General features: G+C 46.9%; 1 protein-coding gene across 5 annotated transcripts in view; it reads left to right on the top strand.

Annotated features, from left to right (window-relative positions):
* Positions 1–25,783, top strand: part of MATN2 (matrilin 2) — a 114,240-nt gene that overhangs the window by 85,797 nt on the left and 2,660 nt on the right. For 3 of the 5 annotated variants that reach the window (XM_054017268.1, XM_054017271.1, XM_054017272.1), the window contains 11 exons: positions 261–383; positions 508–630; positions 723–845; positions 1,002–1,124; positions 1,273–1,395; positions 1,536–1,658; positions 1,739–1,861; positions 11,187–11,600; positions 21,714–21,866; positions 24,836–24,907; positions 25,514–25,627. In XM_054017268.1, the coding sequence (XP_053873243.1) occupies positions 261–383; positions 508–630; positions 723–845; positions 1,002–1,124; positions 1,273–1,395; positions 1,536–1,658; positions 1,739–1,861; positions 11,187–11,600; positions 21,714–21,866; positions 24,836–24,907; positions 25,514–25,627 (1,614 nt within the window). The remainder of the gene's footprint in view (positions 1–260; positions 384–507; positions 631–722; positions 846–1,001; positions 1,125–1,272; positions 1,396–1,535; positions 1,659–1,738; positions 1,862–11,186; positions 11,601–21,713; positions 21,867–24,835; positions 24,908–25,513; positions 25,628–25,783) is intronic. The other 2 variants (XM_054017270.1, XM_054017269.1) reach the window with 2 other exon arrangements.

The following is a 25,783-nucleotide window of genomic DNA, read 5'->3' as shown; positions in this document are numbered from 1 at the left end:
TAGTTACTATGCTTTCTGATTTTTTTCCCCTTAATAAAGAGACCATGGATTAGGAGGAGGAGGAAGATGTGCTTGCTTGTTAAAAACAAAAGATGAAAGAGTCAGAGGTTGTTGGAAATGCATTGCTGGATTCCACTGAGCAAACACATGAAAGATTATGAGCTGCAGGGCTCTTTCACTGGAAAACTGAGACCTTTTAACCTTTGCATTTATAAAAATTTTAACTAGCAAACTTTCTTTTCTGTCTAAATTATTCTCAGATAAAGACCTCTGCAAATCAGTTGACCATGGTTGTGAACATGTTTGTGTTAATAGCGACAATTCCTACATCTGCAAGTGCCATAAGGGATTTGCACTGCGGGAAGATGGGAAAACGTGCAGAAGTAAGTAACCTGATTTTTGCCATACATTTGTGTGTGCAGCAGGCAAAGAAAGAAAGAACTTCATTGCTCTTTTACTGAAAGAATGTCCCTAGTAAACCGTATTAAATATCTAATCTATCCTCAGATAAAGACCTCTGCAAATCAGTTGACCATGGTTGTGAACATGTTTGTGTTAATATGGACAATTCCTACATCTGCAAGTGCCGTAAGGGATTTGTACTGCGGGAGGATGGGAAAACGTGCAGAAGTAAGTAGTCTGATCTCTAATGGAAGATTATCCTTGTAATGTTTGTATTTGTAGAAGTGTTTTAACTAGCGAACTCTCTCAACTATTCTCAGATAAGGATGTCTGCAAATCATTTGACCATGGTTGTGAACATATTTGTGTTAATAATGACAATTCCTACATCTGTAAGTGCCAGGAGGGATTTGTACTGCGGGAGGATGGGAAAACGTGCAGAAGTAAGTAGATTGATCTTTACTGTACATATGTTTCTTCAGCAGACAAAAAGAGAAGGAACTTCATTGCTCTCTTTCTGGAAGATTGTCCTTGTAATTTTTGCATTTATAGATATGTTTTAACTAGCAAACTATATTAAATATTTTAACTATTCCCAGATAAGAACGTCTGCAAATCAGTCAACCATGGTTGTGAACATGTTTGTGTAAATAATGATAATTCATACACCTGTCAGTGCCATGAGGGATTTGTGCTAAGAGAGGATGGGAAAACATGCAGAAGTAAGTAGCTTGATCTTTGAAGTACATTTATGTCTACGGAGGACAAAAAAAAAGAAGGAATTTCATTGCTTTCTTACTTGAGAAATATCTGTCTAATCTTTTATAAATGCAAAGTAGTTCTAACCAGCCAACTCTCAACTGTTCTCAGATAAAGACCTCTGTAAGTCCATTGACCATGGCTGTGAACAGGTTTGTGTTAATGATGACATTTCATACACCTGCCAGTGCCATGAGGGGTTCATACTAAGAAAGGATGGGAAAACATGCAGAAGTAAGTAGGCTGATATTTACTGTACACTTCATGCTGATATCACTACATGAGAGAATGAAAATCTTAAGTGCCCTTTCCTTGGAAGATCGTCCTTGTAATTTTTGCATTTATAAAATATTAAATATCTAATCTGTTCCCAGATAAGGATGCCTGCAAATCAGTTGACCCTGGCTGTGAACATATTTGCGTTAATACTGACAGTTCATACATCTGCAAGTGCCATGAGGGATTTGTACTGAGAGAGGATGGGAAAACATGTAGAAGTAAGTAACCTGATATTTCATGGCAGATTGTCCTTGTAATCCCATTTATAAAAGCATTTTAACTAGCAACTCTCTCTCAGATAAAGACCTCTGCAAAACGGTTGATCATGGCTGTGAACATATTTGCATTAATAATGACCATTCCTACGTCTGCAAGTGCCATGAGGGATTTGTACTACAAGAAGATGGGAAAATGTGCAGAAGTAAGTAACCTGATCCTTACTGTACATTTCGTTCATTGAGCAACTGCTTGTTTGATTTTAAAATGAACTGATCCAGCATTCCGTCTTCAAAAATCATATCAAATTTGAGGTTGAACCACTTAACCTGAAGATTTTGGAAGCAAAAGCTATTAAGAAAGTAAGAATGATTGTCCTTGTAAGCCAGCGAGTATAGCAATCATTCTTTCCACACATCAGGAAAAGAGCCAAAAGTAAAAATCAAGTTGCCAAGGAACTTGCACTTTAATTAGGTTCATGTACCATAGGGTTGCATTTCTTGATTTAAAAGAACATCGGGCTTAACGTTCCTATCTTTTAACATGAAAAGCCTTGACCATTGTCCCATTTATCAATGTTTTCCTAAATTAGATTGTTAGGTGTTTGGGACAGAAACTCCGCCCCCCTCTTTCCCTTCCACCATTTTATGAACTACCATGTACATTTCTACTACTATATAAAGTCCTAGGAACTTCTGCAGTGTTCAGTCCATCAAAGCTGCATGACCCAGCCTGGCTCCGCAACAAAGGATGTCCATTCTAATCTTAGGTTGGACGATCTGTCCCCCAAAGGGCAATATAATGCTCATGGACCTGCCCAAACCTTCTCACTGCCTAGGACCATGGGTCATGGATTAATCCCTGCTTGGGCTGCAGAACTTAACGAAGGAGAAGCAGGATCAGTGGAGTTCTGTTTGAGGGAATGGGAAACTCCCACTGCCAAGGACAGTCAAGTAGGGTGACCAGATGTCCCAATTTTATAGGGAGAGTCCCGATTTTGGGGTCTTTTTCTCACATAGGCACCTATTACCCCACTCCCCCCCCCCCACACACACACATCTCTTGTCTCGATTTTTGACACTTGCTATCTGGTCAGCCTACAGCCAAGGATCCCCATTCCTCAGTTCTTTCATGCACCAGGATGATGATCACCTTCAGGATGCAGTGTGCAATCAGCCTAAACAGTGGTAAGAAAGTTACAGACCCTTTCCTGTAATGTGAGTAGGGCCCCAAACTGGGGCCTGTGACAAAAAATAGACACTTTTTAGAAGTCTCTTATAAAGCATAGGCAAGTAGCCTTGCTGACCTCTGTCAATGGAAGAATGCTGCAAAATATACAAAAGACCTCTTGGCTCTTTCCTACAGATACGTTAGGCTGCAATAATTAATTACTGTCTAAACATATATGGATGTTGGCTTTTAAGTTTTATTTACATGTAAAGAATAATAAATATTTTAAATTGCTTAGAGAAAAGGAACAGGATAATGGCATCTGGAATGTAAACATAGCTGTATCCCAGTATGTATTTGTATTTTGAGAAACTAAGCCAAGTTGCAGACTGGATTTATTACTAGTTGATATTAACATATTAGTTTAAGTTTGTTATTGTTACTATGAAAAGCATAGCTAAACTGGGCACATGGTCAGCTAACCAGAGCTTAGTATTTTCGTACACTATATAAACCTTTTCTTTAGAATACCTAGCAAAGGAGAGAGAAAAATCTCCATCTAATTTGAATATTGTCGATCATGAATTACAACTAGGAAAGTACACACTGATCTTGACACCAGTAAAAGTTATAAATCAAAGTTAATTTGGGGTGGTCAGAGGAGACATTGCAAGTCCGAAAGAAATAAAGGTGCAAATCCTCCAGTCCCTGCTCAGTCACATTTCCCTTAGAAGTTGGTGAGAATTTTGACTGAGTGAATACAGGAGGATTTAGCCTAATGTTAACTAGACAAAGGTGTTCTTTTTTCTGTCCATGGTTATAGCAGTGATGAGGTTGGAGCTAGCAACATTTGATTTATCTTAAAGTTCCTTCAGTGTTAGGAAGCAATTAGGGAGAAAAACCTAAAGTTTCAGATGAGAGGGGATGATAAAAAAGAAAGCACAAATATATTTTGTTTTTAGTAAGATTTGCAATACAGAGGAAAACTTCCGAATAAGGTCAAATGTTTGGTGGTCATTCATTTCTTACAAAACTGACAAATACATATCTGAACGCAGCACAATTAGTACGTTCATATCAAGGCTTTCTTTGGCACTGATCAGAGTAATCTTTCTAAACACCTATCTAAATACATTAATAAATTTAGCATCACAACACACCTGTGAAGTACAGGTGTATTATTATCTCCATTTTACAAATAAGGAACTGAGGCACTGAGAGATTAAAGGCTCAATCCTGTAAAGTTCTGAGCACTGTTTCTGATCCAGCCAAAGCACTTAAGTACATGAATACTCCCATATGTGTAACTTTAAGCACACAAAGCCAATAGGACTATCCGTGCTCCTCAGACTAGATGATCACAATGATCCTTTCTGGCCTTGGAATCTATGATTCTAAGTGTTTTGCTGGATTGGAGTTAAAATTTTCAGTACCTTGCAGGGTGAAGCTCCTAAGTGTCTTGCTTAAGGACACAGAGGAAGTCTGTGGCAGAGGGGCTTTCTACACCTATACAACAGGTAAACCCATCAAGTACAGGCCTTGCTGGGGATACAGTAGCATCACTACCTATGGTCTGCCTCCTCTAGGCCCACTGGTTCACTCCCAGCAGGATTAGCCCACATCATATTCCTCACTGCCTTTGGCTAAAATTATGGCTACCTCCTGTGTGTGTAGGCTACTGTGAAATGTGCCGCCTTCTCCTCCCCACCCTTAGTCCTCCCCAGCATACCTATCATCATATTGTGGCCCTTAATCTTCAAAGTGAGGTATTATTATTTACTAAATTCTTCAGAACTGTAGCTGCCCTTGAACTGGACTAGGCATAAGGGAACATTTCTTAAAGTATAGGCAGTTGTTTCATTCATATGTACCACCTGTTAGCATGGTACATGTTGTTAGCGCTTGAACTTAGGTCAAGTGATGAATATAATGGGAAAATATAATTGGTGAAGGGAGAAATTTTATTTTAAAAGACAGTAGGCAAAGACAGATCTGACCTACCTCAAGGAACCAGCTTGCAACACCGTCCTTCAGAAATGTAAACTGTTTCTTAGGCCTGGTCCCCACTAAGTCTCCACTTCGGACTAAGGTACACAAATTTAGCTACGTTAATAACGTAGCTGAATTCGAAGTACCTTAGTCCGAACTTACCGTGGGTCCAGACGTGGCAGGAAGGCTCCCCCGTCGATGCCGCATACTCCTCTCGCCGAGCTGGAGTACTGGTGTCGACGGCGAGCACTTCCGGGATCGATCCCAGAACATCGATTGCCTGCCGCCGGACCCTCCAGTAAGTGAAGACGTACCCTTAGTGTCTGAAATTTGCTTTCTGATTCCACTTCCAGGTCTCTGTACTCTGATTGCTTTAAGATTAGAGATAGACAATGATAATAAAAAAAAAAATGCCGGCTGAGACCTCACCTGTGCAGTCCATTCCATTTTTTAACATTTGAATTAAAACATAGCAAATAAGAACCCCTTCTCTTGAACCCCAGGGGGAGAGACTGAGTAGTGATTTAGATATGACTGGTTCCCTCTAGTGTTGTATGGTAAAAGTGTGGTTTTGTCTTCCTTTTAGAAATTAATCTTTCCAAATGCTTCTTGCTTGTATCATTTTTAATCCAATGTAGACTGTATGGTAAAAATAAAAGGTATCCTGATTGTTTGGCATTTTGAAGTTATTTACCATGATTACATGAACAGACTGTTTATGCTGGTACCAAGTTTTGTTTATAAGATAAACTAATTCCAAAAATTCCTTAAATGTGCTTCTTTCTCACAGTAAAGCATAGTAACTGCTTTGTTGAACTGTGGAGAACCGGTCCTACTTCATGACAGAAACTGTGTATCATCCACTGCTTTCTACTAACCTGTGAATTGCATATGTGCTGTGTGTGTATGAGAGATTGATATAGAATACAGGTATATATCCATACAATATACCCCCAAACACATACACTTTGCAATATTTTTGCTCATTTTAGCTGACCATTTCCATTTTTGTCTCTAGAGTTTTCTGTTTAATGGATCTAATGGATTTGGAATAAATTTGAAACAGGTTTTACATTAAATTTTTGGAGTTTTTTTTAATCCTTTGCAAAAAGTACAATCCTCAGTTTATTGTTCCTTATCAGATGGCTTGGGCATTAACTCAAATCCAAGAGACTGGGAGTTAAAATCCTATTACTAAATAATTAGAACAATACCAAAAATATTCCTGCTGAGGTCTCTAAACTAAAGGATACAGGCAGCTCCTGTCTCTGTCTTGTCTCCTTCCACTCAGCAGAAAAGCCACCATCCTTCCCACTTCTGTTCCCTCCCCTCTCTGAGACTTTCCCACAAACTTAGACTTGGATGGAGAGAGCTGTTAGAAGGAAGAGGAAGGCCCGGCAAGCATAGTCCAGCCCTGCTTCTGTTAATCCTCAACGCTCCTGTCACAGTATGGCATGCTAGACAATACTGGAATAGAAACTAAATGCTATTTCCTGATAATGGTGTGATGGAGTAGAGTATTTAGTTTTCATGTTTTGTTCGTTTATTTTTTTCTGTGCTGCATTCCAAGAGACGGTTATAAATTATGGCTCTACTAGAAGATCCCAGAAGCAGTGGGAATGGTGTTTGATGTCAAACATAGGGCAAAATTCTATTCTCCTGTCCACAGTACAGATCCTTCCTAAGTGCATATTTTTCACTTGGTATCTCTATGCTGGTGAAAATCAGTGAGAGTTTTGCTGAGAAATCAAGCACAGAGAAGTGTGGATCTGAAGAGCAGAATATTGCCCTTAGATAGCACATTACTGGTGTGGCATGACTAGGTGATAAATATCATCGTCACCGCACATAGGCACATTGAATGTGTGTTGAGGAGGGGGAGGGGAAAAGGAATTTTCATACAATCTGTACTTATTTTCAGAAATCCATTTTGTACCCCCCATGTCATTATAAAGTTAGGACTAAAATGTTGATTGGCCGTTGTCATTGCCATTTTATTGCTTTTCGTTTTGTAGGGATAATAGAGTGGTGTTTTAGGTAATTAAAATACAGGATGGTCTCAGCAATGTTTTTTAATGGCTTCACCTTTTACCTCTACGTTGAAATTGTCTTTGCTGAAATTTTGAGAGATAAGCCAGTCCAGTGTATCTCTTATAAATGTATTAAACATTAAGCAAGCAGTTATAAAACAAATATATGTTTAAATGAAATATGTCATTAGCTAATTTAACTTATAGTTTTCCTAACTTGCTTAACTTAATTTACAGTAATACAGTGCAATAATCAAATCAAGGTTATAAATGAAGTATAATCAGTAAGTCACTGGTTCAGTTTATTTGGCTCATCGAGTATTACAATTATTGATTGTATTAATTATAACGAAAAAACTCTCAGTGTTTTACAGGAAGGTTAAGGGGAGAAGCTGTTCCCTTTAAGTTAAGACATTCAGCTAAAAATCAAGTCCTTGCCTTGGTTTTAAGTAAATACAGCCCTTAGAATGATTTCATGGGCCATATTTACACTACAAAATTATGTCAACCTAACTTACATTGGCATACAGCCACAGCAGTTATTAAATTGCTTGTGTGTATGCAACTCAGCTCATTGTGTCAGTGGTGTATGTCTTCACCAGGAGTGCTAGTCTCGATTGTATTGTCACTATGAGACAGCTCCTGAAAGCCAGAAACAGTCCACGTAAGCAACACAGGGTCTACACTGACACTGCATCAACCTAATTACATAGCCCATGACTCTACACTGCTCGGGATGGTGTTACTAAATCAGGGTAGAGAGGCTCTTACATCGGCAGGAACCAAATTTAAGCGAAGAAACTTCCACAGCGAGGTCAACACAAGGCAGCTTACATCGACCTAACCATCTATTGTAGACCAGGCCTCCTTTAGCTGCTCTCTCCCATTAAACTTCACTGTTCACAGAAACTACATCACATTGTTGTTTATTTAATCTATTTTCCCTCCCCACTTTAACACAATGGCTGCATCTTTCTGCCAGTCTTGCACAGATACAAAATGTTTTCTAGAATCCCACACGTAGCAGTTTCAGAATGACACTTATTTAATCCACAGTTCTCTCACTAACAGGTTTAGGGAGAAATTTTTTGCAGCCCTGAGCAACATAGCTAGGTCCATCTAATTTTAAGTGTAGACTAGGCCTTAGTTTTGGAACTAAGGTTTTGTCTACACTAGCACTTTTGTTGGTAAAAACACCCCCTGACCAACATAAGTTTCACCGACAAATGTGCCAGTGTGGACAGGGCTATGTTGGCGGGAGATGGTCTCCTGCCGACATAGCTACCGCCACTTGTTGGGAGTGCTTTAATTATGCTGGCAGGAGAGCTCTCTCCCACCGGCACAGAGTGGCTACACAGGAGACATTAAAGCTGGGCAGCTGTAGCAGTACAACTGCGACACTGTAAGGTCTGTAATGTAGACATAGCCTAGTGATATTTACCTGTATCTTTATAAATGATCAAATGAAACTTGAAGCTTTTTGACGTGGGGGTGAGGGGATAGCCTGGTCTTTTCTCTCTCAGATGTAGATTTCAGGCTTTGCTTAGCTGAGGGTCAGAATCTTTCACCTCTTCGTCCTTGGATGACCAGTCCAGGAAATTGAGCAGGAAACAATTTTGGGTGTCTTATTGATGTGAGAGAGCCTCCACTTCCTTCCGCATGGTTAGAGTGCTTTGTAGAGATCAGTGTCCCCTTCCTCCACCTCAGGGGGACACCCCAATATCTTCAAAGGCCAATTAGCTGTTACAGCCTGGTAGCCATAAGTTACTTGGTCTTGAAGATTCCAGGTTAGAGTGTACATGTCTTACTGCAGTTCGTTCGTAACTGCTAACAGATGCCTCTTGAAAATAGGACACAAGAAGAGCCATACAATAAGGAGCTGGTAGGCAGACTTCTGCTTAGGCCCACAACATAGTGTTTAATTATATTTAATAACTTGTCAACATATACACATCCACTCATTCCACATGTTCTCAGGACAATGAAATGACACTGGGACAGTAATGCTGAGAGGTGGAGGCAGAGTCTAGGGCAAGTGGATGACCTTACTTTAATAACCGTTTGCCTACAAGCTAGAAATCTGCTTCGGACATCTAGTAATGCTAACTTTCATTAAACAGTTACTCAGGCCTGAATTCAAATATGACCTATGTTCTGTCCAGTTTTCTTTTACACATTTTTTCAGTGTGGAATTTCAAAAAATGATGAAAACAGGATATGAGAATTCAAGCTGTTAACTCGAGCATCTGATTGTGAGGGGAGGTGGTTTCAATCTATTCTGGATCTTGTCATACTTCTTTATTGGGCTCCCATTAAGTCATATTTTCCTTCATCTGAGGTATTTTTATGGCCTTCATCACCATGAGCACCTCACAATCTGTAGGGTTACCATATTTCTACAAGCAAAAAAGAGGACACGGGGGGGGGGGAGGAGCCCCGCTCTACCCCGCCCCAGCTCCACCCCCATCCACTCCCTCCCACTTCCCACCCCCTGATTGCCCCCCTCAGAACCCCCAACCCCCCGCTCCTTGTCCCCTGACTGCCCCCTCCTGGGACCCCTGCCACTAACTGCCCCCTAGGATCCCACCGCTTATCTAAGCCCCCCTGCTTCTTGTCCCCTGACTGCCCCCTCCTGAAAATGCCCTACTACCCTACCTGTCCCCTGACTGCCCCGACCCTTATCCACACTCCCACCCCATATTCAAACCCCTGCCCCCAGACAGACCCCTGGTGACTCCCATGCCCTATCCAACTGCTCCCTGCCCCCGACAGGACCCCCAGAACTCCTGACCCATCCAACCCCCTCTGCTACCTGCCTGCCTCGACCACTCTCCACACCCCTGCCCCCTGACAGCCCTCTCAGAACCCCAGACCCATCTAACCCCCCCTGCTCCCTGTCCCTGACTGTCCCAAACCCTCTCCACACCCCTGGCCCCCAGACAGCCCCTCCAGACCCATCTAACCCCCCCACTCCCTGTCCATGACTGTCGCAACCCCTCTCCACACCCTTGCCCCCCTGGTAGCCCCCCCCCCAAAACTCCCGACCCATCCAACCCCCCCTCCCTGTCCCCTGACCAGGGCCAGCTTTAAAGAGCCCAGGAATCGGGCTGCGCTCCGTCCGGGGTTGCAGGGCTTGGGGTCGGGCCGGAGGTGCTCAGCCGGCGCTGCTGGGGCCCGAGCCGGGCCAGGGGTGCTGGCGTGCTGGGGGCCGGGCCGGGCATGCTGGGGGCCGGGCCGGGGGTGCTGGGGGCCGGCGCTGCTGGGGCCCGGGCCGGGGGTGCTGGGGCCCGGGCCGGGGGTGCTGGGGCCGGCGCTGCTGGGGCCCGGGCCAGGCTGGCGCTGCTGGGGCCTGGGCCGGGCCGGGTCCGGGGGTGCTGGGGCCGGCGCTGCTGGGGCCTGGGCCGGATCCGGGCCGGCGCTGCTGGGGCCGGCGCTGCTGGGGCCCGGCCCGGGCCGGCGGTGCTGGGGCCGGCGCTGGGGCCGGCGCTGCTGGGGCCTGGGCCGGGCCGGGTCCGGGGGTGCTGGGGCCGGCGCTGCTGGGGCCTGGGCCGGGCCGGGTCCGGGGGTGCTGGGGCCGGCGCTGCTGGGGCCCGGGCCGGGTCCGGGGGTGCTGGGGCCGGCGGTGCTGGGGCCCGCGCCGGGTCCGGGGGTGCTGGGGCCCGCGCTGCTGGGGCCCGGGCCGGGCCGGCACTGCTGGCGCCTGGGCCGGGCCGGGTCCGGGGGTGCTGGGGCGCGGGCCGGTGCTGCTGGGGCCGCCGGGCGCCGCTTGGCCAGGGCCGCGCCTCCCCGGAGCTCTCCTCCTCCTCCCCCCCAGCTTACCTGCTGCTGCCGCCGCCGGCCTGCCCCTGCTTCATTTCGAGCTTCGCGGGAATCAGGGGAGCAGGGGGCGGAGCGTTCAGGGGAGGGGAGGAGGGGGAAGATAGCTGCGGGGCCAGCGGAGTGGTAAGGCTGCAGGGGATGGGGGGAGCCGGGAAGGGGCTTTGGCTGCCCAGCGGCACTTGGCCGCCGCTTTTCGATCTATAAATAGCCGACTGGGGAAATCCCGGACATTTTTAGATTTTTAAAAATCCCCCCCGGACGGCTATTTATAGAACGAAAAGCCGGACCTGTCCGGGGAAATCCGGACATATGGTAGCCCTACAATCTGTAATGTATTTATCCTCATAATGCCCGCGAGGTAACAAAGTATCATCATCCCCATTTTACAGATGGGGAACTGAGGCACAGACAAAGTGAGAGACTTGCTCAGGAAGGAACTGAACCTAAGTCCCAGGCTAGTTCCCTAACCACTGAGAAATCCTTCCTCTCTTTAAAATCTTTGCTTTTATTTTATTTATACAGGATGCACTGAAGGCCCAATTGATCTGGTGTTCGTGATTGATGGATCAAAAAGTCTTGGAGAGGATAATTTTGAAGTTGTAAAGGAATTTGTCTCTGGAATCTTGGATTCTCTTGAGATTTCTCCCAAAGCTGCTCGAGTTGGTTTGCTGCAGTATTCCTCTCAAGTTCGCACAGAGTTCACATTAAGACAATTCAGCACAGCCAAAGACATGAAAAAAGCAGTATCCCAAATGAAATACATGGGGAAAGGCTCCATGACTGGACTTGCCTTGAAACAAATGTTTGAGAGAAGCTTTACTGAAGCAGAAGGGGCAAGGCCATTTTCAGCAGAAGTGCCCAGGGTGTCTATAGTGTTTACAGATGGACGAGCCCAAGATGAAGTCTCTGAGTGGGCCAGCAAAGCAAAGCAGAATGGTAATCTGGTATTTCTTTGTCACTGTTTCTTTAAGGATGTTTATATTATTTTTTAAAATAAACAAATAATTTCAACCTATATTAATGAAGAGACAAGATTAATGTGCATGTAGCACTGCCCTCTGCTGGAGAGAATTATATTTTCCCAAACGTTTGGTTCGCTTTCTAGGGCAGTGGTTTTCAAACTGTGGGTCGTGACCCAGTACAGGGTCACAGAATGTAAGGTACTGGGTCACGGCGGCTCTGGTCAGCACTGCCAACCAGGCCATTAAAAGTCCCATCGGCGGTGCTGCCTGGCTAGTCCCTACCTGTTCTGACACTGCGCTGCGCCCTGGAAGTGGCCAGCAGCAGGTCCGACTCCTAGGCAGGGGGGCCATGAGGCTCCGTGCACTGTCCCCACCCTGAGCATCAGCTCTGCACTCCCATTGGCCAGGAACTGGCCAATGGCAGCCGGGGGTGGGGGTGCCCGCGGGCAAGAGCCGCGTGGAGCTGCTTGCGTGCCTCTGCCCAGAAGCCAGACCTGCTGCTGGCCACTTCTGGGGCGCAGCACAGTCCACAGTGCCAGGACAGGCAGGAAGCCTGCCTTAGCACCCCTGCTGCGTGGCAGACCGGGAGCCGCTTGAGGTAAGCCCACTCCCCAACCCCATGCCCCAGCCCTGAGCCCCCCAAACCCGGAACCCCTTCCTGAACCCCAAACCCCTCATCCCCAGCCCAGAGCCTGCACCCCCAGCCCAGAGCCCTGATCCCCTCCCATACCCCAACCCTCTGCCCCAGCCCTGAGCCCCCCAAAACCCTGAACCCCTCAATCACAGCCCTCACCCCTGCACCCCAACCCTCTGCCCCAGCCCTGAGCCCCTCCCATACCCCAAATCCCTCATCCACAGCTCCGTTGGGTCATGGGCATCAACAATTTTCTTCAACTGGGTCGCCAGAAAAAAAGTTTGAAAACCACTGGTCTAGGGGCTTTGCCACAAAGCACTGCATTACAACTACTATCTCAGGAAGTAATGAATAAGTACCTCTGAGAGAGTCTATGTACTGAAGAACCAAATCAGCACAAGGCAGTTGCATTGTTTAGCTTAACAAATTTATTTGAGCATAAGCTTTCGTGGGCTACAGCCCACTTCTTTGGATGCTCAAATAAATTTATTAGTCTCTAAGGTGCCACAAGTACTCCTGTTCTTTTTGTGGCTACAGACTAACATGGCTGCTACTCTGAAACCTGTCATTGTATAGCGTGAATGCTGAGCTGTGCCCTGCATGTTTCCACTAAAGGATCGCAGACATTAGGAGCTTTATTAAATATTCCGTTTAACACATAATATTAATATAAAACACCGCACTCAAAATATCAGATATATGTTGTTCCAGAGCCTTTGCTTTATGCTATAATTTTTAAAAATACAGTATAGACTTGGAAGCAATTATATGTTGCTATGATTGGGTATCCACCCTGCACAAGACCAGAAAGGATTAAGGTGACTAGGTGATCCAGTTAACTGCCCAGGCTGCACCTGGAGGAGGAGCCAGTGAACAGGATTAATTAGATGAGGCTCAGCTGGATGGGGATAGGAAGGGCCGGTATAAAACCCAGGAGCTGAGAACAGCTGGGGGTTGCAGGGAAGTAGTCTTCAGTTACTCCCTGGGAGGAGGAGGGAGTTGTACATCTGGCAAACCCAGAGATGGGGGGGAAAGCCAGAATCATAGGACTGGAAGAGACCTCAAGAAGTCATCTAGTCCAGTCCCCTGCCCTCATGGCAGGACTAAGTATTATCTAGACAATCCCTGACCGGTGTTTGTCTAACCTGCTCTTCAAAATCTCAATGATGGAGATTCCACAACCTCCCTATGCAGTTTATTCCAGTGCTTAACCACCCTGACAGTTAGGAAGTTTTTCCTAATGTCCAATCTAAACCTCCCTTGCTGCAGTTTAAGCCCATTGCTTCTTGTCCTATCCTCAGAGGTTAAGAACAATTTTTCTCCCTCCTCCTTGTAACACCTTTTATGTACTGGATAACTGTTATCATGTCTCCCCCTCAGTCTTCTCTTTTTCAGACTAAACAAACCAGGTAGGGAAAGGCTTAGGGAAAAGGCAGTGAGGTCCTTGGCTGCTGACTAGAGGGTCCCTGAGCTGGAACCTAGAATAGAGGGGGGCCTGGGTTGCCTTAGGGTTCCAGTAGGGAAGTGGCACAGACCAGAGGGCCAAGTCACAAAGAGGAAGCTCCAGCTCCTGCAGTGCGGGGCGGCATGGTGAGAGAGGATGACGGGTGAAGAGACTGCCAGAGGTGGGTGCAGCACCTGGAAGCATAGGCGCCAACTCGGTGGGTGCTCTGGGGCTGGAGCACCCATGGGGAAAAATTGGTGGGTGCTCTGCACCCACGGGCAGCTCTCCACCCTGCCCCAGCTCACCTCCGCCTCCGCTCTGCCTCCTCCCCTGAGCGCACCGCGTCCCTACTTCTCCCCCTAGCTCACAGCGCTTCCTGCCGCAAAACAGCTGTTTCGTGGCGGCAAGTGCTGGGAGGGAGGGGGAATGCTGTGCACTCGGGAAAGAGGTGGGACCGGGGCGGGGATTTGGGGAAGGGATCCAATAGGGGCAGGGAGGGGTGGAGTTGGGGTGGAAACATTGGGGAAGGGCTTGGGGCTTGGAATGGGGCAGGGCAGGGGTGGCACGGGATGGGGCAGGGCAGGGGCGAGGGGGGGGGGTCGAGCACCCACCTGCGCTGGGAAAAGTTGGTGCCTATGCCTGGAAGGAGCTAATCCCCAGAGCGGTCAGGAGGAGGTGCCCTAGTGGTGAGCTGACCCTGTGACAGTTGCTTTATTGTCCATATCCCACTGGTCTTCCTGAAAAAGAAACCCATTGTCTGCTATAGAGGTGGGCCTAGCAAGATGATAACTCATGTTCAGATTTAATTGGAAACTGATGATTTTTGAAAAGTAAACATGGACTACAATATGTTGTTGTTTGGGGTTTGTTTGGTTTTTTTTTTTGGGGGGGGGGGGGGGTCCATAAAACTGTAGCCTATGATCAAGGTGGCAGAAATCAATTCTGTATGGCGCCCTTGGCAAAAATCATTTTTCCCACACACTATCTAATAACAGCTAGAGATTTAAAAACCGAAAATTTTCAACAAAAGAAGGACTTGACTGTAAAACAGGAAATGTTTTGCAAGAGTCCTACTACTAACCTGGGCTGATGGACTGACACACAAATAAAGCTGCCAGGACCTTAGAGAGGTTTCAGACCTTGTTTTTTGACATATCGACACAATGATAGCTTGTTGCACACCTGAATGCAGGCAGGGGCACCCATTTGTGCAACCAGTTTGGAGTGTGTCCTGATATGACTCTGCTAAGGAGAAAAGGGAAGAAGTGATGGTACAAGGAGAGGAGGAAGAAACACTGTGGAAAAATACAGAATAGGAGGCAACAAAGCTAACAGACTTGTATTCACAAAGAAATGTCAACACCATGCCTCTTTCTGAAGCTTTGAAAATTAAACCAATAACTTACGGTTTCATGCACAGGAGTGAGTAGGTAGGATTTGGGACAGTGTATGGAAGAGTTACAGACCTTGACAAGTAAAAGATGTGGAGAGAAGTACTAGCCAACCCCACTTACTTTCAGCGAGAAACGTCAGCAGTGGATTGCTTTCACTGAGACATCAGGAGCCAAATACATCCCCAGTGTAATCCCACTGGGGGCAATGTAGTTTTGCTGAGCAGAAATTTGGCACTGAATGTTTTATCACTGTTAAGTCCAAGTCTTTAAAAAGCAGCAGACCTCAGCATGAACAGTCCATTCATTAAACTGAATCAACCTCTGTAATGTGGTGGATGTTTTACTTTCCTGGCTAGAACAATGTCATCCAGGGTCTTGATAGAAAGCAGGACTCTGCTTAATAAAAATGTTGGCACTGGAGATGGAAGAGGTGTATTTACTATGTCATCACATCTAGTCTCCTGCATTGCCAGTGGAGGGTTGAAAGTGGTTATTCATAGTGAGTACATAGATGTTATTACTGAACAGCCAAGGAAAGCAGGTATACTAACCCCATGCACTACTTTTTATCTGAAACCAAGGAGCTGAAAATTCAATTTTTGTCATTGGCATCTGAAGCTCTCTTAAAAATTTGCTTCAGTCCTTAAAAGGATAATTGTTGTGGATTTTTAAAAAAAATGACTGAGATCCCAGACAGATCTTCTGCACTCATTTCACAATGACCTTTTGCAGACAGGACAAGGACCAAATTTTAATCTTTTTTAAATTCCAAAGCAGTCAGTGCAAGGTGAGTACATTTTCTAATGGCAGAAGTGATGTGATTAGAAATGAATATTCAGATCATGTGTAAACCACAAGCAAAGAGTTATTGCCAGCTGTTGGAAAACAGGAATCTGAAGTGTGCTCTGCTTTGCGTGGTGTATGTTTAAAATCTGTCTGAGAGGAATGTGAGCCATTGCCCGCAGCCCAGCTACCAGGATGTATTAAGACTAACTATGGCATGAATCACCTCAAACAACTGATCTCCTACTCTCAGTTCTCTTCCTTCCCCCTCCCTCGACAAAAAAACAAACACCCAATGCAGGAGAGACTCTTACACCCAGGATCCCTGCCCCAGGACTCATTAACGTCTATCCTCCAGCCCCATAAATGGCCCTCTCTCCCAGTCCCTTCTCCCAACATAAATTCTGGTTTTCTCTTAGGCCTGGTCTACACTAGGCGTTTATGTCGAAGTTAGCGCCGTTACATCGAATTAACCCTGCACCCGTCCACACCGCGAAGGTATTTAGTTCGACATAGAGGTCTCTTTAATTCGACTTCTGTACTCCTCCCCGACGAGGGGAGTAGCGCTAAATTCGACATGGCCATGTCGAATTAGGCTAGGTGTGGATGGAAATCGACGCTAATAGCTCCGGGAACTATCCCACAGTGCACCACTCTGTTGACGCTCTGAACAGCAGTACGAGCTCGGATGCTCTGAACTGCCACACAGGAAAAGCCCCGGGAAAATTTGAATTTGAATTCCTTTTCCTGTCTGGCCAGTTTGAATCTCATTTCCTGTCTGGACATCGTGGCGAGCTCAGCAGCACTGGCAACGATGCAGAGCTCTCCAGCAGTGATGGCCATGCAATCTCAGAATAGAAAGAGGGCCCCAGCATGGACTGATCGGGAAGTCTTGGATCTCATCGCTGTGTGGGGCGATGAGTCCGTGCTTTCCGAGCTGCGATCCAAAAGACGGAATGCAAAGATCTACGAGAAGATCTCTAAAGACATGGCAGAGAGAGGATACAGCCGGGATGTAACGCAGTGCCGCGTGAAAATCAAGGAGCTGAGACAAGGCTACCAGAAGACCAAAGAGGCAAACGGACGCTCCGGATCCCATCCCCAGACATCCCGTTTCTACGAGGCACTGCATTCCATCCTCGGTGCGGCCGCCACCACTACCCCACCAGTGACCGTGGACTCTGAGGATGGGATAGTGTCCACGGCTGGATCCTCGGACATGTTAGCGGACGGGGAAGATGAGGAAGGAGATGAGGAGGACGAGGCAGTCGACAGCGCTCACAACGCTGATTTCCCCGACAGCCAGGATCTCTTCATCACCCTTACAGAGATCCCCTACCAACCCTCCCCAGCCGTTACCCCGGACACAGAATCTGGGGAAGGATCAGCCAGTAAGTGTTGTAAAAATCTAAACATTTATTTGTAACAGAACAGGAATATTAACAATTTAAAAAATGGGTTTCTCATGATTAGTTTGATTAGCTTAACGGTTCAGTCATGGGCAGTGCAACTATTGAAAAAAAATCTAGCAATGTCCAGTTTTGCATGATTGTCCTGCCCAAGCCGCTCTACTGGTTAGTCACTGCTACAGCAGCTACAGTAAAATGCGGTCTATATGTCCGGGGATGGAGCAGAAATCCTCCTGTGACATCTCGAGGAAGCTCTCCTGGAGGTAATTGGAAATCTGCTGCATTAGGTTCTTGGGGAGAGCGGCCTTATTGGGTCCTCCGTAGTAGGACACGTTGCCACGCCACGAGACTATCAAGTACTCTGGAATCATTGCTCTGCACAGCATGGCGGCATACGGCCCTGGTCTTTGCAGGCTTTCCCGGAGCATTCTCTCTTTCTCGCTGTCAGAGATCCTCATGAGGGTGATGTCGCTCATGATGACCTGCTTTGAATGAGGTAGGGGAATGTTAGTGTTGGGACTGCTTTGCCGTTCCTTTACAGAACTGTAACCGCTGGTTTGCAGCCACGTGGTGGAGGCGGGAGAGGGGCAGCCGAAAGGGATCGTTCCCGGGGACAGCCGCGAGGGTGTGGGACAGGAGCAGACTTCCTGCTTGCCGAATTGCTGGCAGCAGGGACTGACATTGATTTCAATGTGAAATGAGGCCATTGCTAATATTAAAGTTTTAAGCTGCCACAAGTCTACGGCTTACCATGTCTGCCTGCAACAGAAATTCCGTTCTCCTGAGAGGCTTCTCAAATGTGCTGTAGAAGACCCCAGGCACTGAATGCGAAGGCCGAGAATTCGACCTTGTGCTGAGTGCGCATGTGATAGGTGCTGTGCATGGTCTTGTTAACAGAGAAAGACTATGTTCTTTGTTCACAACTACATTTATCTTTCTGAGGAATTCACTCCCTTTTTCCCATTCCCACAGCCCCATCTGCGACTGTCTCACAACCTAGCCTGTCATCACACTCCCAGAGGCTAGCACGGATTAGGCATAAGAAGAAGAGGACACGGGAGGACATGTTCTCGGAGCTTATAGCCTGCTCCAGAGCCCAGGCAGCACAGCAGACCCAGTGGCGGGAGAACTTGACCCGAATGCACCAAGCCAACATGGATCGGGAGGAGAGGTGGCATCAGGAAGACCAGCAGGCGACTCAAACCCTGCTTGGACTAATGAGGGAGCAAACGGACACGCTCCGGCGCCTTGTGGATGTTCTGCAGGAACGGAGGCAGGAGGACAGAGCCCCGCTGCAGTCCATCTCTAACCGCCCTCCCCCGCCACCAAGTCCCATACTCCCCTCACCCAAAGTGCACAGAAGGAGAGGCGGCAGAGTCCCTGCTAACTCTCACTCCACCCCTGCAGAGAGCTCGAGCAGCAGAAGGCTCTCATTCCCCAAAATTTGACAAGTTCTTTCCTTCCCGCCTGACACAAGCCCCCGTCCAAATTTCACTTTCCCAGTTCCATGTTTGGTTGATAATAAAAAATACGTTTCTGTTAACTACTGTTTCCATCATGTTCTTTTGGAGGAGGGGGGGATAGGGGGTTGGTAATTCGACAGGACAGTCACCTTTGGCAGGGTATATAGTCGGGGGCAGGCACAGCAGCAGGGCACATACATAGTGCAGTGATGCAGTGACTAGTTACCCTGGTTAGTCTGGGAGGTTGTTTTCATGTTATGTGGTGGGGGGTGGGTTGCTCTGTGACTTTGTGGCAGGGGAGGGCAGTTACAGATCTTAAGCGGCGGTCCTTAGGCAGGATCACAGAGCCACACAGCAGGGGATCTGTAACCGTCCTCCCCCTGCCACAAAGTCACATAGACCCCCCCATACACACAGTCCCTATCAGGAGGGGTGACAGGCTCCGTTGAAACAACCATCCCACCGCAGCGGAGCCTGTCAATCCTTGAGTTTAGAAGCTGCATTCGCGCCACTACAGTACACCCGCTCCGCACCACAGTCTGCGTCCCAGTTTTAAAAAATTCCCGCGAATACAGTATTAAAGAAAACGGTGTGCTTTAACAAAGTAGAACTATTTTTATTTTGAAACGTGTGTTGGAAGTGGGGTGAAGGGGGTATGTAACTGGATAGGATAGTCAACATTAACTGGGCAAAGAAACGGGGGCAGGTTTAGCTTCTCAATACACAAACTTTAAAGTCACAGGTTACCCTGCTCACTCAGGAACTTTGCTTTCAAAGCCTTCCGGATGCACAGCGCTTCCCGCTGGTCTCTTCTAATCGCCCGGCTGTCTGGCTGTGAGTAATCAGCAGCCAGGCTATTTTCCTCAACCTCCCACCCCGCCATAAAGGTCTCCCCCTTGCTCTCACAGAGATTGTGGAGCACACAGCAAGCTGCAATAACAATGGGGATATTGGTTTCGCTGAGATCACAGCGAGTCAGTAAGCTTCTCCATCTCCCCTTGAGACGTCCAAAAGCACACTCCACCACCATTCTGCACTTGCTCAGCCGGTAGTTGAAGAGTTCTTTTTCAGTGTCCAGGGCGCCAGTATAGGGCTTCATGAGCCAGGGCATTAGCGGGTAGGCTGGGTCCCCGAGGATGACTATAGGCATCTCCACATCCCCAAGAGTTATTTTGTGGTCCGGGAAGTAAATACCTTGCTGCAGCCGTCTAAACAGACCAGAGTTCCTGAAAACACGAGCGTCATGAACCTTGCCCGGCCATCCCACGTAGATGTTGGTAAAACGTCCCCTGTGGTCCACCAGTGCTTGCAGCACCATGGAAAAGTAGCCCTTTCTGTTAATGTACTGGCTGGCCTGGTGTTCCGGTGCCAGGATAGGGATGTGAGTTCCATCTATGGCCCCACCGCAGTTTGGGAATCCCATCGCTGCGAAGCCATCTATGATCGCCTCCACGTTTCCAGGGTGACTACCTTTGGCAGCAGTACATCAACGATTGCCTTGGCTACTTGCATCACAACAACCCCCACGGTAGATTTGCCCACCCCAAACTGGTTCGCGACTGACCGGTAGCTGTCTGGCGTTGCAAGCTTCCACAGGGCTATGGCCACTCGCTTCTGGACAGTCAGGGCTGCTCGCATCCGGGTGTCATTGCGCTTCAGGGCAGGGGACAGCAACTCACAAAGTTCCAGGAAAGTTCCCTTCCGCATGCGAAAGTTTCGCAGCCACTGGGATTCATCCCAGACCTGCAGCACTATGCGGTCCCACCACTCAGTGCTTGTTTCCCGTGCCCAGAATCTCCTTTCCACGGCATCAACATGACCCATTGCCACCGTGATGTTCTCGGCGCTGGGTCCCCTGCTTTCTGAGAGGTCTGTGCTACTCTCAGACTTCAGGCCATCACCGCGTTGACGTAGCCTCCTCGCCTGACTTTTCTGCATCTGCCTCAGGGAAAGGTGTATGATAAGTTGCGAGGCGTTGAGAGCGGCCACAACTGCAGTGATGGTTGCAGCAGGCTCCATGCTCGCAGTGCTGTGGCGTCCGCGCTGTCACTGACTAGAAAAGTGCGCGAACTGATTTCCCGCCGGCGCTTTCAGGGAGGGAGGGCGGGAGTGATGGACGGATGACGACAGTTACCCAAAAGCACCCTGGACACATTTTTTTTACCCAGAAGGCATTTGCGGCTCCACCCAGAATTCCAATGGGCAGCGGGGACTCCGGGAACTGTGGGATAGCTGACCACAGTGCACCACTTCCAATGTCGACGCTTTCCCCGTTAGTGTGGACTCACAAAGTCGAATTACTGTCCTTAGTGTGGACACACACGTTCGACTTTGCAATATCGATTCCAAAAATTCGATTTAAGTAAAATCGAACTACTCTCGTAGTGTAGACAAGGCCTTAGATGATCAAGAACTCTTAGATTCCAAGGCTCCAGATTAATCTGCCTAGCTGACTCTATCAAAGAAGACTCTGTGTTTAAGTCTATTTCTCAGCAAACTACTGATCTCTTTCAGGATTCTGTGCCCTGCCTGCCTTGCTACTACATCAAGTCTATCTATCATTTCAGCAAAAAAGGGACTGATGAGCTCTGTGTCCCTCCAGAGTCTCTCAGTGCCACTGCTAAATTGATCAGAGGTGCTCTCTCTCCCTCAGTATGTTGCAGCCACAGTGCTCTTTTGGGATTCATTTATCTTCAGTGGTAACCATATGTCCATGGCTTCTTTAGCTGAAGACTTGTTTGTTAATAAAACCAACAGTAAAGCAGTCAGTTTCTACAGCATTTCAGATGTTGTATAACCCAGTGTAACTAGGATTATTCATCCAACACAATCCTTGGAGTTATATGGCATGCACATTTATGGTGCTATAAGTAATCAATAATACATCTTCCTTTCACTGAAACTCTGGATTTTAAAAAAATGTTGCTGTAGTAATAATGTGCCATTTCTCTTGCACCCAGGTATAACTATCTATGCTGTTGGAATAGGAAAAGCAATTGAGGAAGAATTACTGGAAATTGCTTCTGAGCCACCAGACAAACATCTCTTCTATGCTGAAGACTTCAGTACCATGGGGGAGATAAGTGAAAAACTAAAAAAACGAATCTGTGAAGGTACCACATGCCTCTTCCGTTGAGAGATTAGAAAAGTGAACAGCCATTTATATTTTGCTTCTCTTCTGTTTTTAATAAATGATGCAGAAAATATACACTTAAACCCCAGGAGGATTGGTAATGTTGCCCCCCTTCCTCCAGGCTGCAGTTAGATCAGTGAACCCCACCCAGGCTAAACATGAGTTATTTCTTTAGGAATATTGGTTGTGGGGGGAGGGGAAATCCAAATGATGATTTATTGGGAGAGAACAATTGCACTTACGGTCTATATGAGTCATGTTTAAAATTGTGTAGAGCAGTGGTTCTCAAACTTTTTTTTTTTTTTTGCGGACCACTTGAAAATTGGAGAGGGTCTCAGTGGACCACTTAATGATCTTTCCAAATGTTGTTCGTACCGTTAGCTAGCTGTTGTAAAGAGCTTTGGATAAAAGCGCTATATATAAAAAAACTTAATAATTAACATTCTACAAATAGAATAATTTGTTCTACAAATAGAAGAACAAAACTCATATTTTAATATCAGTAGTCTTACCTTTGTAATGCGATGGATGTGCCCTTTCTCCCCTGGCCATCACAGCCCCTGAGCTGGGGCTGGGAAGGAGGGGGGTCTCTACCTCTCTCCCCCGCTGCGGCAGCCCCCGAGCTGGGGCTGGGAAGGAGGGGAGGTCATCCCACTGTGGCAGCCCCTGAGCTGGGGCTGGGAAGGACAGGGGTCTCTCCCCAGCAGCCGCAGCTCTGGAGCTGAGGAAGGTCACCTTTCTCTGGCCGCTGCAGCCCTGCACGTCCCAAATTCCCCCCACACCCTCTTCTCACGCCCCTACCCCCTATTTCCCTCAAGGCCACCACCTCACCTTACATGTGCGTCTTCTCCAGGGTCCAGGCACCTAATTAGTGGAGCCATGTCTGCGCAGCTCCACTAATTAGGTGGGTGACCCTTCATTGTCTCGTGTGCAGCTGCCCAGGCGCGCACTTTAGAGGGAACTATCCGCGGACCACCTGAATGGAGCTCACAGACCACTGGTGGTCCACGGACCACAATTTGAGGACCTCCGGTGTAGGGGAATGTTGCTGATATCTCCCTATGTAAGTCAGTGGTAGGGCTCAGCAGAAAAAAAAAAAAGACTTAAGGACGACTTCTTACGGGCTATTGTGCAGTGTTCACAACAGCAACAAAATAATTTGATGTACCCAGTAAGTAAACTGAAAAACAACCAGTTTGTGCTTCAAACCAGTCCTTTGATCCATGAGCGCAGAACCTGACTTTCCAAAATCATTCCCCTGCCCTGCCCCCACTGTGTCACTAGCAGCCACACTCTAGACCTGCTTCCCATAGCATCTGTTCAAGGGGTGGGGGGATTCTGAGCTGGAATGAGCTGTTCTCCAGGGACCTAATGACATCCCTGCACCCATTCACACACAACTGGCACTCAGTATTACTTGCTCATTCACATAGATGCCTGAAGTCACTTCCTGTAACAGGAGAATGAAGCCCAGGAACTCTAGAGGGCTCTTTGCTGTGCAGGATTGCCTGGTAGGAAGCGACACATTCTTCCTTTTAGGCAGGGCTTTGGGAGGAGTCAGGAAAAAGAATCTGACTGGGGACCCTCCAGCCAGACTGTGTATCCTCTGCCTCTGCCTCAACCCTAAGGAACTTATTGTTAGCTCCCTTGGACATGCAAAATACTGAGATTGTAGGAAAGCAGTTCTGTTCATCCACCTGCATACTAGGTAGGCAAACAGATTATGACAATTTCAAAAGCATAGGGAGATTCCAAGTCCAAAATTCTCAGGCAACTCTTCTAATAAATCTCTCTCCCTATCAAACAGCCTTAGATAGCTGCAATGCTGTTTGCCATACATTTTATTTACTTTTCAGAAATGTGTTATTTGCTAAACCAAAAATAAGTAAATCTTGCCCCTTTGAGGCAGTTTCCAAACTAGAAACTCTGATGTGTCCGTCTGCCTCCTGGTTTTCTGCTGCACAGCTTGTCTCTGCATTCATTACAAATGGGTAATACCTCTCACTTGTGGAACTGGGAGGCTGCCCAGGGTTGTTGCTGGAGGCTCCAGGACTAAGCATAGGGTGACCAGACAGCAAGTGTGAAAAATCGGGATGGGGGTGGAGGGTAATAGGAGCCCATATAAGAAAAAGACCCAAAAATCGGGACTGTCCCTATAAAAGTGGGACATCTGGTCACCCTAACTAAGCACCACGCTTTAATGTGGGCCACCAGAAATTCCGCCCCAAGTGATGGAACAAATTGGCAGCTCAGTTTCTCACAACCACTTTGTTTTATTTAGAAGTTTAATTTGTATTTGTTGTGCAGCAATGACTGTTCCAGCAAGCTCCTCTCACCCTCCCTTCAGTGAGGAATCACTGGCTCTAACACCCTCGTTCCTCCAGTGCAGCATCTCTCTAGCTGGCTCCCTGTACCCCCTGCCCAGTAGCAGAGAAGCCCTTCAAGCATCAAGACAAGTCTAAGAGGTGCTATAGGCAGCTTTTCAGGAGCCTCAGAGGGCAAGTTATGCCCTGCTGCTGCAAGCCACCCTTGCTCACTCTGCCAGGCCATGGGGCTTTGAGTCAGACTGGCAAGCCAGGGCCACACGCACACAGCCATGGTGGGTTTGACCTGAAATTTTTCTGTAACTGACTTAGGGTTAGTTGATATAATTTTAAGTTATTAGTAGTCAGTTGCTGAAGTGTTTCTAGCTTTAGAAGAACTCTTTTGATGGCCTAAGATGAAGGCAGGGCTTAGTCCTGGAGCCTCCAGCAATAATGCTGAGCCCCCTCTGAATTCCACACAGGAGAGCCATTGCCAACTTGTTATGAACGAGGAGGGAAGCTGCTAACAGAAAATCATCAGGAAAGAAATCCCATTTTCCTGTCATTGGAAGTTACTGTTCTGTGCAAAGTAATAAAATCATTTTTTCTATTAATATCTTTCTCTTTTGGGAATTGTTTCTGCCAGCTTTGGAAGAGTCAGATCCCCATCAGGATCCACTGACAGGGAGACCTCACAAGACTGGTCCTCATTCTTCAGGTTAGATGCTTTAAATCTGTGTCCAGTTTTCACCTCAGCTGGCTCCCCACTCAGCATTCTTCTCATGGCATCCAGTATAGAAAGTTCATCATTCACCCAGAGGGATACCCATACCAAAAAACCAAAATCCCCCACAAACCCTGTTTGGTCATCTGAGCTTTGCTGCAACATGCTTATGGCTGCATGCACCCGCCTTATCCCCCGCAGTAGTTTACTTGGATGCTGCAACTTCCACATCAACCTTGTACGTTGATGTACTTTACAATGTTTTTTATTTACATGATCATTTACTATTTAAGAAACTCTAAAGTGCTCTGGCTTAACAGTAACCAATAGAAAGCTGAAGTCCCTCTCCTGGCCTGGAATACAACACTTAAACAGTCTATCTACAGTATACAATCTAATAGCTCAGATTCTTTGTGTAAAATGCAAACTCTGAGTAGAACCTTACACCATTAGAAGTCCCTGCTAAAATCCACTGGATTAAGGTGCTGATCAGTGGGTGAGTGGATGAATCTGGCCTTAAATGAATAAGGTGTTACATACAAAATTCAATAGATGTGTTGCATAATCATGACCACAGTTCTGTCTTGGGGTTTCCTGCAGGATCTGAACCAGCCAGCATAGCCGTCACAGACCTCCTTGCCTGTCCCAATTTTGCAGTACATCACAAATATCTTTTTGAAGAGGAGAGTGTTTCAGAGTCAACAGCAAGATCAGGTAATTAGTTACCAGGGCTCAGGTAATCTTTAGGCAATTCCAGCCTTCTCCTTTGATTACACAAGTTAGAAAGACATGTCAAGACTGGAAATTCATAAACAATGCTGGCCACAGAGTGGCGTTCCTTGCCTACCTGTTTCTTCATAGTACCCACTC

This window comes from Malaclemys terrapin, chromosome 2 (assembly GCF_027887155.1).
Source record: "Malaclemys terrapin pileata isolate rMalTer1 chromosome 2, rMalTer1.hap1, whole genome shotgun sequence".
NCBI classification, from domain to species: domain Eukaryota; kingdom Metazoa; phylum Chordata; order Testudines; family Emydidae; genus Malaclemys; species Malaclemys terrapin.
The sequence above is the reverse complement of the archived record's forward strand: the minus strand, read 5'-3'. Positions and strand labels throughout refer to the sequence as shown.